This window comes from Amaranthus tricolor, chromosome 13 (assembly GCF_026212465.1).
Source record: "Amaranthus tricolor cultivar Red isolate AtriRed21 chromosome 13, ASM2621246v1, whole genome shotgun sequence".
Taxonomy (NCBI): Eukaryota; Viridiplantae; Streptophyta; class Magnoliopsida; order Caryophyllales; family Amaranthaceae; genus Amaranthus; species Amaranthus tricolor.
Window position 1 is genome coordinate 14,374,234 of NC_080059.1, and position 14,642 is coordinate 14,388,875.

A 14,642-nucleotide genomic window follows, 5' to 3' on the forward strand; every position below is an offset into this window, starting at 1 on the left:
CTATTTGGGCTGACACAAAAAGGAAAAGATAGAGTAAGTTTTCGCTAGGCATTAAAAATATTGTAACTAGACATTAAAGATATTGTAAGTAGGCTAGTAGACTAAATTTCTCGATAGTCTTTAAGAATATTTTAAGTATGCATTTTAAGTACTTTTCGGTGGGCATTAAATATATTCTAAGTAGGCATCAAGGATAATGTAAGTAGGAAAAAAGGATACAGAAAGTGGACATTAAAGTTTAATGCTCTGGATCTGAGAAACGTTTCTCAAAGACATGGTCTTTTAGGAGACCGACTGCTACAGTAGTCACTAGATATTTTTTTTATTAAAAAAAAACAAAAATAAGAATGCATATATAATATTTGTAAAAAGTACAATTTTATTTCATGTATGAATTATTTTAGAGGTTAACAATTTACTTCTCAAAAATATAATTTAACAAATAGCTAGTTTGTGAGAGACTGTCTCTCAAAGAAACAACCTCAAAACAAGAAGTCACATTCTTATTTTCTCTTTAATTAGTATCAATTGAGCTATATAGCTCATATACTTAATGCGTATCTCAGAGAGACCGTCTCTCACAACAATTTGTGTTTAATAAATTTTAAAAATGTATATTAAAATTGTAATTACACAAATACTATATAAATTTTATTATTGATTGTAAGACATACATCTAAAAGACGAGACAAATTTTTCAAAAAAAAGGAAAAGAAAAAGTGCATTGACAACCGTGTAAATAGAAAGAAGTGTAGTATTATTTCATTCTTTTACTCAAAGTAGAAAATGAGCCATGATTAAACGTGGTCATAGAAAAATGTCAACTATACAGGATATATAATTTGTAAAAGCACCTACCTCAAAAAGATACTATTCAAGCTGCACACTTCCTATATACTTCTCACATATTCATACCCCAAACTTCTGAAGGGGCATAAGAAGAAAAATGAATCATAAACACTGCACAAACCATATTTCCAGAAAAACAGAATCAAAATGTTTATTTAAACACTAGCTACTAGTTTGCTATCTCAGCTTTTTTAACTTGTGTTTTCGAAACACATCTCCAGAGTTTGTAGCGTGGACTTTTATCCAACAGCATTCGTAGACCCATATTATCAGCCTTTAGTTCAAACGTATACCTGCAAATTTCCAAAAAAAAGAAAAAAAAAATTGCATGTGGTCGAGTAAGATATGAGAAGTATAATCATTCAATGAAAAAATGTGATGCAACCTATAACAAACAAATGATGTTCAGCCGTAAGAGGGAAGAATATAGAAGTAGATGTAATGGGTATTGTTTTCACATATTGTTGTTTTCTAAAGCTTGGATGGAATTGTTGATTGAATTTACCAGCTGAAATTAGCTACCTGTTTAAGCCAGAAGTTATGGATATGTTCTGTGCAGAATAGGTCAAAAGATCAAAAACCGATGAAAAATCTATCACGGCTGTTTTTAAACTTTGGCTTAAAAGTCGGCTTTTTAGTTAGTTTCAAAGCCACAAATAAACCAAACACGTTTTTTAGGTTTTGACCAATCAAAAGCCAAAAGTCAATTAAAAAGTCATTTACCAATACATTCAATATGTAATGACTAATCATGTCTGTACAAACAGCCTTATGAGAAATCAAATATTCCTTGATATATAAAAAAAAACAAAAGATTGTATTTTTAAATAAAAAGCAGTCCAAAATTGTATTTCAAGATATCTAAAAAGTAACTAATTTATGCAGGAGTAGACAAAACCACAAGCTAATCAGAAACAAATTCTTCGATGTCAAAAATTACAATGATATGAATGCCTACATCCATCGCCACCCTAGGTGAAAGCTATAAAATGACGTTTAAATAATAATGAAATACTGTTGAACTAACCACCTATATTTAAAGAACTGAAAACTTACTTGCTTTGACGTGCTCTCTTTCTCCAAAAAACGGACAGAATCCACTGAAAAACAGGAAAAACGTATGATTAAAAAATAAACATGACCTGTAAAAGTTATAAACAAAGTTAATAAAGATTAAACACACTTAGAACAACAACAACAACAACAACAACAAAGCCTTAACTCTGGCATACAGGATCTGCTGCACGAACCAAGAATCTATTGAAAGCAATACATGCATGCAGAAAATCCAACAAAAACAGACATGTTACATAACTCACCAAAGGTAATAATAATAAAGAGAAGATGGAGTATAAAAGAAAAAGTGTCCATAGAAAATGATTATAGGATAATATGCCGGTAGCAAAACCAGCTTGTGTAGTGCCACAACCTGTGTATTGTTCAGTCCATGTCAATGCAATATGTCAATTGAAATCCACAATAGTTTAGATATTTCTGTGTACATTTGCACTGAACTTTTATGGTCAAAAAATTTTGACAGCTATAGTCTATATCCATATGTTGACATAAGTTTAAATAGTTTAAATAGTGTAAAAATACGGTAACAGTTGCGATCGTGGTAACGGAACGCTGATGCGGTTATCATAACGTCTAAATATCAGTAGAAACCATCAGATCTCCCTTAATGCGGCCCAAAACGCGGTTTTTTTACACCTTTACAACACGGGAAATATGGGTTCGTTTGTGTCAACACGGCCAATGCGATGCGATGCTGTTTTTATTCTATGGCGAAAAAGCATAATACTCATTTTCGAAGTAGGGTTTTCAAAGCATATACATCATACAACCATACAACTATGTATAAAGCAAAGCAAAATAGTTTTATGCACTTAAATTTACCTTAAACAATGCCATGAAGCAAAAGCTCCTAACAATATATGGCTTCTGAACAGGCATGTTACTTGCAGGTGCCATATCTCTGCACAAATGCTGAGCAATTTCTCTAAGTAACATATATTGTGCTTTATCGGTCTGCATAGACATGATTGTCTGCCTCATTGATTCTCGATCAGCCTCAAGAGCCCGAAGTCTCAAGGAAAGCTTCTTTACATCAGGATCTCCCAAGTCTCCACGACCAATTGATTTTGGTGTAGATAAATAGTCATCACCAAACTTTGCAGCAGCTTTAGGCTCCATACAGTTATTATAAGGTGCCCCATGATGAATAGAATCAATAGTATAAACTCTATCGCACATGTCATCTTCAAAATCAGATGCACCGTCTGTTTTTCTCAATTCCTCAGCTACACAATCCAACTTTTTGAAACTAGTACCAAACCTAGGGGAATCCATTGTATTATCTGGCCCCATATCTCTAGCTAAACACAAAAGTGAAGTAGAGCTATCAGTGGAAAACCTCTGCGAATGTCTTGATCGCCTTGGAGACTGACCAATGACAACCTTCTCTGAAACATTTCTAGAGCCGAAGTCTGCATTCATCTGATCACTATGAGGAGTTCCTTCCATTTGGTTGATTCTGTATTCCAAATTCTTCAAATCTTGACCTCCTGGAATCTCACCGAATGGATACTTTTCAAAGTCCACATTATCATCATCAAGTTCTAGTTGCTCTTGAGATTCATACATATCGCACCTTAGTTTAGGATAAGCACACATGGAAGAGTCAAAGTCATTGGAGAAACTTGGGTTTCGACTATAATTCCCCTTCCTTCCCTCAGCCTCAAATTCCGACAGGCCATAGCTCATCATCCTATGCTTATAAGCTTGAACTTTACATGTTAGGGACTGGATGGTCTGTTCTTTTTGATATAGCACCTCCTCCAAAGCAGAAATCTCTTGAGCATCATGGGACATTTTATCCTCAGCAAAACGCTTAAACTGTCGAGCTTCCATCAAGACCTCTGCCTTCTCATTCTGCAACCTCAAAATCATGGACATGGTCTCATTAGTAGCAGAGGAAGCAGCATTTCTCTCCTCTTCCAACTCCAAACATAACTCCTGAATAGTAGCTTGTTGGCTGCCCACTGTCTCTCGCAACAATTTACATTCATTTTCAATCCCAACACGTGCAACAGGAAATGTTTCAAGACCGGGAATATAGTAACGGCCACTTTTCTCAAATTCATCATATTTCCTCTTAACAGAACGTATCCAAGCCCCATTTGAGGAAGAGCTCACAGTAAGAGAACAACTACCTCCACAATCACAGCATTGTTCAAGGCTCTTGAAAGGGAAAGACACAATATCCTTATCCATTTTCAGAACCTAACCAAACTTCGGAATGCATTCACACTCAATTTGGAAATTCAGCCAAATTTCCCCTCGCAAAAATCTGAATGTAAAATCAATCAAAATGCTAAAGACCTCTCTCTGACTTCACTTATCTCTGTCATTCTCCCTCCCTCGTTCTCGATATCAAACTCACAAATGTTCCTCCATTCCCTCTAATGTGCCAAATCAATGAATTCCTATATCGTCGACGTTGAACTCCTATAATATCAAAATATAAGCAAAAAAAAATGAAAAATATTTCAACAAAATACAGCATCAAAGCAAGCGAAAGTATCTATATATAACTATAATGTCATAAAAAACAATACATTAATCAATTAAAGCTTTTACCAAGCAAAATTCAAAAAAAAATGGAGCTCCTAAGCGTAATAAAAAGGGTGAATATGGAACAAAATTGACAAACTTAAAAGAAAGAACGTGGGATCAAATTAGCAATGAAAATGAAACCGTATTCCTTTAAAATAATAATTTGAATTGTTACAACTGTTTAACTTAAAAATCTAACATGGAGAAAAGATTTAGAGAAAAAAAATATAGGATTGCAATTCTCTATCCTCAATTCTCTCGAGAGAGTGAGGGGAAGAGAGGGAGAAAGCGAGGGAAAATGGAAAAACTTGTTCAAGGATTAGGAGGAAGAGAGATTTGGGAAATGATATTGAAATTGAAACTCTAGACTTATGATTTTTGATTCATGATTTGGGAAAATGGAAAAACTTGTTCAAGGCCATCAACAAAGAAATTACAAATAGTGTAAAATACTCTCTTGTAACACACAACCCAAACCTCATCCGGAACCCCATCAATATATTAGCAATAGAAAACTAAGATTTAAAGCTCAAAGCCTCAAACTACTAGCAGTTCTCTCGAACTTTAACAAAACCAACACACGCCACTAACTCCAAAACAAACAGCTCAACATATAATTCAGTACACAAAAAATGACACGTAGCAACCATCAAATAGCAGGAGCTATGCCCAGAAGCAGACACCAACAGCAGAACGAAACTGCAACAGAACAGTACAGCACCAAAAAACTTTCTTTTCGTTAAAAATGGAACCCAAAAACTCAAACCAATGATCCGATAAAAAAAAATAACAACCTAGCTGAGAATTTCATCAGATCCACAAATATCATTCACACCAATTAAAATTATTCTTAAAATTGCCAAGTAATAAAAATCAGCAATAAAAATTCAAATATAGAAAATAATACAACCAACTGATGTTAGACTTTAATCATAAAACTGAACCAATAACTGAAATTGGGAATTTAAAACCTTACCCTTAGAATTAATGGAGTTAAAGAAGAAATCCTTAAAACCCAAACAATCGCAAATTGTGTGATTGAAAATCAATGAAATGGAAATCAATACAACAACACAAAGCTTTCTTTTCATTAAAAATGTAATCCAGCAAATCAAAAATGATCCCATTAACAAATACCAACCCAAATGAGAAATTCGGATTTGCAAAGTAATAAAAATCAGCAATACAAGAAAACAAAAGCAAATCAACGCCATTTGGGTTTTGAGGAAAAACTGAAATGAGGAATGTCGGGGAAATTGGAAAGCAGATTTAAGCCACCTTGAAAAAAACGGATAACCTCCATGTATCAAACCTAACAACGTATAAGCAGTGCGAATTAGGGAGAAATTGCAATAATTAGGGCGGATAATAGCAGTTATCAAATAAATAATGTTGAATTAGGTATTAATTAATAGTTATACCTGGAAGAGGAAGATTGAACTTGTTGATGGCTACCTAGGGTTGAAAATTGCAGATGTATAGGGCAGCAGCAAAATGCAGATGAAGAGGCCAGGAATGGAGCAATAAACAATCTTTTCTTTTGAAATGTATATGATTTGTTGTTTGTTAAGGAATAACGACGAGGTCTTTTCAGTTGTGTGTTGGTTGTCTTGGTTGACGTGATGATGGTAAGACAGAGATTGATAATGAGTATTTTGAAATGCATATGATTTGTTGGAAATGGAGGTGTTTTTCAGGAATGATTCAATCCAACAACTAAAAGGTGTTTGATAAAATATCTTATAATCTTAGGGTGTTATTATTCTTCATCCCTTTTTTTTATTTTATCACTATTAAAATTATGAATTTGCTACTGGATTTTAAAAAATTATGAATTTGCCCTTAAATTTAATAACACTATTATCAACTAAATTAATAAAAAATTATTAATATAAAGTTAAAAATTAATTAACAACTAAATTTTAATTAATATGTTATTATTATATTAAAAAATAATTAAACATTCAAATAAATTATTTAAAATCAAAACTAATTATTATAATAATATTATTATAATATAATATTATATTAAAATAAAATAATTTATTACAATATTTATTTAAATAACAATAACTTAAAAAATAAATTAATTAAACAAAAAAATTTCATAATTTGAAATTAAAAAAAAAATACCAATCGCACAAAAAGTGCGACTGTACCTAGGTCGAGTCGCACAAAAAGTGCGACTCGACCTAGGTGCAGTCGCACTTTTTGTGCGACTGGTTTTTTTTTTTTTTTTTAAATTTTATTAATTTTATTTATATTATTATTATTATTATTATTATTATTATTATTATAAATAAGAAATTTTAAATCTAGTGGCAAAGTTGTAATTTTTTAACTAGGGGCAAATTCGTAATTTCATTTGGGAGGGGGTGACGATAAAATGAAAAAGGTAGCGAAGAATAAGAATTGATTAATCTTAATATGTTTTTGACATAAATAGATAATTAGATGGTTACATTATCTGATGATGTTATTATGATTAGTTCTTTTTGAAAAAGTTGTTTCTCCCGTTATCCATTAACTAATAGCCATACGTCATTTATTAAAACACTCACGTTATGTTTACAGTTTTTATAAAATCATTATCATCATGATCGGCCTTGACCTTATATGGTTTCTATTAGATGAATATTATTAAGACGTTGTTTTAGATGTATTATTATGACGTGTTGATACATACATTTATCAAAGTTACTAATGAAAATTAAATAATTTTTAATATGGTATTAATTTAAAAATTTATGACAAAATTTGAGAGATATTAAGTTGATATTTATATCTTCATCTTCAGTTTTTTATATGCTATTCTACAGTTTGTGCATAAGTTTTGCTATAAAAAATTGTAACCAATACAAATTTATTTAGTTTCTTTCAAGATTTAGATAATGACTATTAAGTTTAGATAAAGTGGGTAGATTTAGACAAGTCATATAAAATGTTGTTAAGCTTAGTTTGCTAATATAAACTTTTATTTTGGAAATAAATATTTACACTTCTTCATTTTTATTTTATGTCAATATTAATAAAAGTTAAAATGAGAGTAAAACTTTAATGTTTTTATACATAAATTTATTATGATTACAAACAAATAAATAATGATTAAATAATTGTTGATATGGTATTATATTTAAATTTATGATAAAAATGAGCATTATAAATATTGATATCTTCATTTTCAGTTTTTATATCCAATTTTAAAGTTTGTATATAACTTTATCGTTGTAGTGAACTAGTGATTTTAAATCATTAAAAAAATACAACATTTAATTTTTGTGAACAAAGTAGGTAAAGTTAGACCAGTTATATAATAATAAGGTTAAGCTTATGTTGCTTATATATTTTTTTAAAATTGAATAGCTACACTTATCCATTCGCAGATTTTTAAATGAGGCGATTTTACTGACACTATTTTATTAGTCTGATCTAATATATATTTATTGTCTTAAAGTGATCACTTTATATTGTCTAAGATTGACCATTAACCTTAAAGTGATCACTTTATCACTTACAATCTTATATTAATGTCTTTGATAAATGTGTTAATCATATAGACTCGTTTAATATTGAGATGATCTCATATAGGAGTTGCTGATGGAAAAATATTTTGAAAAAGTGTGTAGCTCTGGTGCTTGGACCATAATAAACTCGATCACTTGTGGTGTATTGTAATATATTTTTCCATTTCATTATACTTTGACTGATAGTAATATTTTTCAATACAACATATCATAATAGAATTCGAGTATTTCAGAACGGGAAAAATACATAATAATAATAATAATAATAATAATAATAATAATATAATAATAATAATAATAATAATAATAATAATAATATGTGAGATGATAATAATAATAATAATAATAATAATAATAATAATAATAATAATAATATGAGAGACGCTCTTAATTTAAAAAATGTAACCTCTAGTATTTGTAAGGTTGTACGTAAAAGCTTAGCATTTATTAAAATTAAAATTTGGAAGCCTATGCCTTGTAGGACGTGTGATGCTGCACTTTGCTCATCCAGCCTGTCCCACAATCGACCTTTACTTTCAAATTATCCGTCTTATATATTTGGTGTATATTCATTATTTAATTAGAAATTACGAGTATGTCTTCTATGAATTTTAGTTTGCATACAAAAATATGTAATAAATTTAATTTAAGAAGTGTGAATTAATGAATTAGAGAGTGTAATTATGTGGAACAGAGAATAAAGAGTATAATTGTATGAGCTTTTTAATGGAAAATTAAAAAATAATGCACTATAAAAATAGTATGGATTAAGTCTATATTAGACTACAACACATTTCAGAGTATTATCCGAGCCGAAAATCTACTAAGTGCAACCTTCAAATTTCTTTTTATAAGGGGTATGGTGTGTCAATCTTTCTTAGATTCTAAGTTATATGAGCGACATATATTTAATATAATGATAATGATGATTTAACTACATATCAAGGAAAGGGGTGCTTTTGTTGTCTTTTACTCCTCTCGATCTTTCACTTTGAAGTATAAAAATAAATTTATCATGTTGAGTTTTGAAGAATAAAAAAAATCAACAAACTAAAACAGATAAATAGATAAGATAAAAAAAACTTAGTAAATGAAATTAAAAGATATTAGTAATTAGCAATAAACTTGAAAATCAAAAATGTTTCCATTTCAAATAAATAGATGAGTTGTCTAAGGGTTTTCAAATCAATAAATATACAATGATACAAAATTAATTTGGACATAAAATTTAATTTTAACCCAATTTAAAATATCAGTTTAAAAACGATCTAATAATACGAATAAACACCACTATTCAGCACTCGAGAATGAGTGATTTGAGCCCACCCATCTTCTGACAGGACAAAGGGTGAATACCTTTACTAACGAACAGGATCGATTATGTTGAATTCGAAGAACAAAATAAAAGGACAAAACTGAAGAATATCTGATTCCATGGGGCAGGAGATAATCTTGGAAAAAGATGCGATTAGACCTTCTAGATTAACACGTGTTCCATAGAGTGACGACCCTTAATGTTATCACTCTTAATTCTCTCTGATAATGGGATGGTAGGAGAAAAGGAAAAAAAATGTGTAACCTAAGGACCATAACTGCTCTATATATATAATAACTTGTGACTAGTATTTAGCCCATCATAGAACCCAGTTGTAAAACGAGTCTCTACACATTTAAAGTCCACAACCTATTGATACATTTAAGTCTAAACCCTTTAACTTTAATTAGATCACTTTAATTAGGGCATAAAGACAGTTTTAATTAATTATAATGACATATAAATATTTACATATAAGCTCAATGTTGGACTTTGGTCCAACAATCTCCCACTTGGGCTATATGTAAAAATTGTATAAACTTGTATCATTATAAAAACCAAATTTGAGCTCAACCATACTGTCAAAAACTGTAATGTATTAGAAACCAATCTCGTCCATCAATTATATTAGCACAGACCAAAGCTGCCTTAGTCACATTTGTCGTAACTAGACCTCAATGATCATATTACCAACACAAAAGAATGACACAGATCATTAAGTGGATGTGTAGCATGGAAATAACATGCAATGTGATCTTAACATGTCCATATCCAACTGGTCGACTTTAATAGTGAGATCAAACTATTAAAACATAACCATGGTACAAAAAAAATTTTATCATAACTTTATTTCTGTAGAAAACTTTATAACTAAAATGTCAACACATGTTCAATATATTGAATTTACAAACTCCCACTAAAAACTGAACATCTTACATAGATGAAGCAACACCGATATGAGCCACATGCTCAAGAAACCGCTTGGGTGGTAATGCTTTGGTTAATGGATCCGCAATCATAAAGTTTGTACTGATATGTTTAACTAACAATTCTTTATGCTGAACCTTTTCTTTTACAACCAAGAATTTGAGAGCCACAAACTTTGACTTCCTCGAACTCTTATTGTTATTAGAAAATTTCACAGCGGAGTCGTTGTCACAATATAGCTTAAGTGGTCTTTGAATATATTCCACTACACGTAGTCCCATGACAACATTTCGCATCCATATCCCATGATTCGATGCCTCGTAGCATGCAATGAATGTTGCTGCCATAGTGGAAGATGTCGTAATGGATTGTTTAATACTCTTCCATGAGACAGCACCTCCAGCCAACATGTAAATGTAACTAGAAGTGGATTTCATTGTATCAATGCATCCAGCAAAATTGGAGTCAGCATACCCAATAATCTCAAGATTATCTGACCTCCAATACGTGAGCATGTATTTCTTTGTCCTCTGTAAATACCGTAAGACCTTTTTGACTGCTCTCTAATGTTTTAACCCTGAATTGCTTAAATAACGTCCCAACATCCCTGTTATGTATGCAATATCTGGACCAGTGCAAACTTGAGCATACATTAAACTCCCTACTGCTGAAGCAGAATGAACAATTTCCATTTCCTTTTTATCAAATTCATTCTTGGGGCACTAATCAAGACTGAATTTGTCTCCCTTAGCCAGAGGGGTATCTCCAGGTTTGCAGTTTTACATCCCATACCTTTTTAACACATTTTCGATACAACTCTCTTGTAATAACCCAAGAATATCTCGAGAACGATCTCGATGTATTTTAATACCTAATACAAAAGAGGCGTCACCAAGATCTTTCATCTCAAAATTCTTTGATAAAAAATTCTTAGTTTCACGCAAAAGGTTTATATCGTTGCTGGCAAGCAATATGTCATGAACATACAAAACCAGAAAAATGTATTTCCTTACACTAAACTTGTGGTAAATGCATTCATCAAGCATATTCATCTCGAAACCAAATGAGAGAATCACTTGATGAAACTTTAAATACCATTGACAAGACGCCTGCTTGAGTCCATCGATGGACTTCTTAAGTTTACAAACCATCTTCTTTGGGTTACCCACTGCAAAGTTTTCAGGTTGTTTCATATAAATTGTCTCATCAATATTACCATTGAGAAACGTTGTCTTTTCATTCATCTGATGTAACTCAAGATCAAAATGTGCTACCAATGCCATTATTATCCTCAAGGAGTCTTTCGAGGAAACCGGAGAGACAGTCTCTTTGTAATCAATGCCTTCCTTTTGTGTAAAACCTTGCACTACCAGACGAGCTTTCAATCTCTCCACATTTCCATTTGAATCCTTTTTGGTTTTAAATATCCATTTATTACCTATAGGTTTTATACCTTCTGGCAATGCGAAGAGATCCCAAACATCATTCTCCTTCATGGATTGCATTTCCTCGTTCATGGCTTCAAGCCATTGCTGAGAATTTGCACTTTCCATAACTTGATGAAAGTCGACTGGGTCATCTTCCATTACAATGTGTTCAAACTCGTCTTTGTTGGAATCTATCCAGTCTGGAGAAGTGAATTTTCATGTTCTTGAAGATATGCAATGTAATCATCTGGCAATGCATTTATTCTCTCTCTAGTGGACCTTCTTAATGGCACAACTTCTTGAGGAGCGAGATTTTGTTCTCGGGGATGTTCTCCATCAACATTGTTTTGAACTGCATCATAAGTAATGTCTGATGTGGGAATCGATTCAATACCAATGACATCTGGAGGAATAACAATATTCTCTTCTTCAAAAACAATGTTTCTAACTGTATTTCCCTCCACAAAATCAACATCCTCAAGAATCCTATCATTAATCGTCTCAAAAAAGGATTTAGCTTTAGGATCATAAAACTTAAACCCCCTTGACCTTTCAGAGTATCCAACACAATAACAACTAACAGTTCTGAAATCCAATTTCTTTTCATTAGGCTTGTAAGGCCGTGCTTCAGTTGGACATCCCCAAATATGAAAATGATTTAGACTTGGCTTTTTGCCAGTCCACAATTCATATGGGGTCTTATTATTAGTCGCTTTTGTTGGTACTCTATTACGAATAGAAGTTGCAGTCTTAAGTGCTTCTCCCAGAGTGACTTTAGTAAGGTAGAATGACTAATCATGCTCTTTACCATTTCCTTAAGAGTCCTATTTCGTCTCTCAGCAACACCATTCATAGTTGGAGTACCAAGCATGGTGTACTGAGGAACAATACCACATTGCTCTAGGAATTTAGCAAAAGGCCCTGGACGTTGTTCACCCGAACCGTCATAACGACTATAGTATTCACCCCCACGATCAGATCTGACGACCTTAATCCTTTTGTTAAGTTGATTTTCAACTTCAGCCTTATAATTTTTGAACACGTCTAGTGATTGAGCCGTTTCATGAATGAGATATATATAGCCATATCTGGAATAATCGTCTATGAACGAAATAAAATACAGTTGTCCATTCTAAGAAGGACTTGGGAGTGGACCACAAATATCTCTGTGAATAAGTTCTAAGACATCTAAAGACTTGTTGGCATCATATCTCCTTTGATTGGTTTGTTTTCCTTTAATACATTCAACACACATTTTCATGTCTGTGAAAATTAAAGGTCCTAAAATGCCATCAGACACAAGCCTTTCCATTCTCCTTTTAGAGATATGGCCTAATCTCTTGTGCCACAATGACGCTGAATTTTCATTAGTTGCCTTTCTTTTTATCCCTTGCGAAGATAATTGTAAGGATTCATTATATGAAGTAATAGAGTCAATTGTATATAAATTATCATTTAACAATAAAGAACCAGAACCAACCAACTTTGAATCATGAAACAAACTAAAAATTCCATTTCCAAACGAACAAGAAAAACCAAATTTGTCCAAAGCAGAAACTGAAATTAAATTCTGTCGTAAAGACGGTACAGCAAAAGTTTCATTAAGATCCAAATAAAATCCAGTCTTTAACAATAATCTAAACTTTCCAATTGCTTGTACTTCAACCGTTTTGCCGTCTCCCACATAGATGTATCTTTCACCATCAGTTGGTTTTCGGCAACTCAGACCACCCTGTAAAGACATACTGATGTGAGTGGTTGCACCAGAATCTATCCACCATGTGTGTATTGGTACAGAAACCAAATTAACCTCTAACAAACTAAATTAAGAAGCATACCTTTCTTAGCACACCAAGCGTGATAATTGTTGCGTTGCTTCTTCCTGTGATTAGGATTTCCACAAAAGAAACAACCCTTATTTTCAACATCGGTTGATATGTCCTTTTATTGTTTCTTTTGAGAATCCTTATCTGCAGCTTCTTTCTTTTGTGGTCTTTTCCTTTTAGATTTCGAGTTAAAGGTAAGATGGACACTTTCAGTCTTATCTAGCTTTAACCTTTCCTCTTCCTGTATATAGTGGGAGATGAGCTCATTTAGAGACCAGGTCTCTTTCTGAAAATTATAGCTCACTTTAAACTGATTAAAACTTGCAGGAAGAGATATCAAAACCAAGTACACTATTAGATCCTCAGAAATTTCTAGGTTAAGTGTCTTTAGTTTTGAAGCTAGATGAGACATTTCCATTATGTACTCGTTGATAAAACTATTACCTTTATATCTCATTGAAATTATGTTCTTCAAAATTGTACCAATTTCAGCCTTTTCATTTTTGACAAACCTCTTTTCAATATCTGTAAGGAAAGCTTTAGCTCTAGTTGTGACATTCGGAAATTTAAAATAAATAAAATCATTTTGGGCTTTAAACTAATTAGAAAATTACCATGAATTAATTAAGTAGGTAATAATATATATATATATATATATATATATATATATATATATATATATATATATATATATATATATATATATATATATATATATATATATATATAGATATATATATATATATATATATATATATATATATATATATATATATATATATATATATATATATATATATATATATATATATATATATATATATATATATATATATAATTTATATACCCAAACCCCCAAATCAGAAACTCAATTCCCATTTCCCTTCCCGTCCCCTTCTCCTAAACCGAAATTCCCTTTCCCCATTTCCCTTTCCCTTCCTTCTTCTTCGAGCAACCAGCAGCACCATCAACACCTTCACCACCTTCCTCCTTCTTCTAAAATTTCGAGTGCCTTCAAGCAAGATTCATCATCTTCTCGTTGATTCACCCCGTCCTTTTCGTTTTCCCTTTTCTCTGTCCAGCAAAATCAGGCGGCGGCTTTCGCCGAACACGAACACCACTTCTCACGGTGGTTCTACAACCATTAGCGGTGTTC

At 31.9% G+C, this 14,642-nt stretch overlaps 1 protein-coding gene across 1 annotated transcript; it reads right to left on the reverse strand.

Annotated features, from left to right (window-relative positions):
- Positions 1–740: 740 nt before the first annotated feature.
- On the reverse strand, positions 741–6,171 carry LOC130798133 (myosin-binding protein 7-like). Its single transcript, XM_057661013.1, has 4 exons — positions 5,889–6,171; positions 2,749–4,359; positions 1,906–1,949; positions 741–1,142 (listed from the first exon to the last, which is right to left on the reverse strand). The coding sequence occupies exons 2-4, from the start codon at positions 4,123–4,125 to the stop codon at positions 1,019–1,021; spliced, it is 1,545 nt and encodes a 514-aa protein (XP_057516996.1). The 5' UTR covers positions 4,126–4,359; positions 5,889–6,171; the 3' UTR covers positions 741–1,018.
- Positions 6,172–14,642: the final 8,471 nt, after the last annotated feature.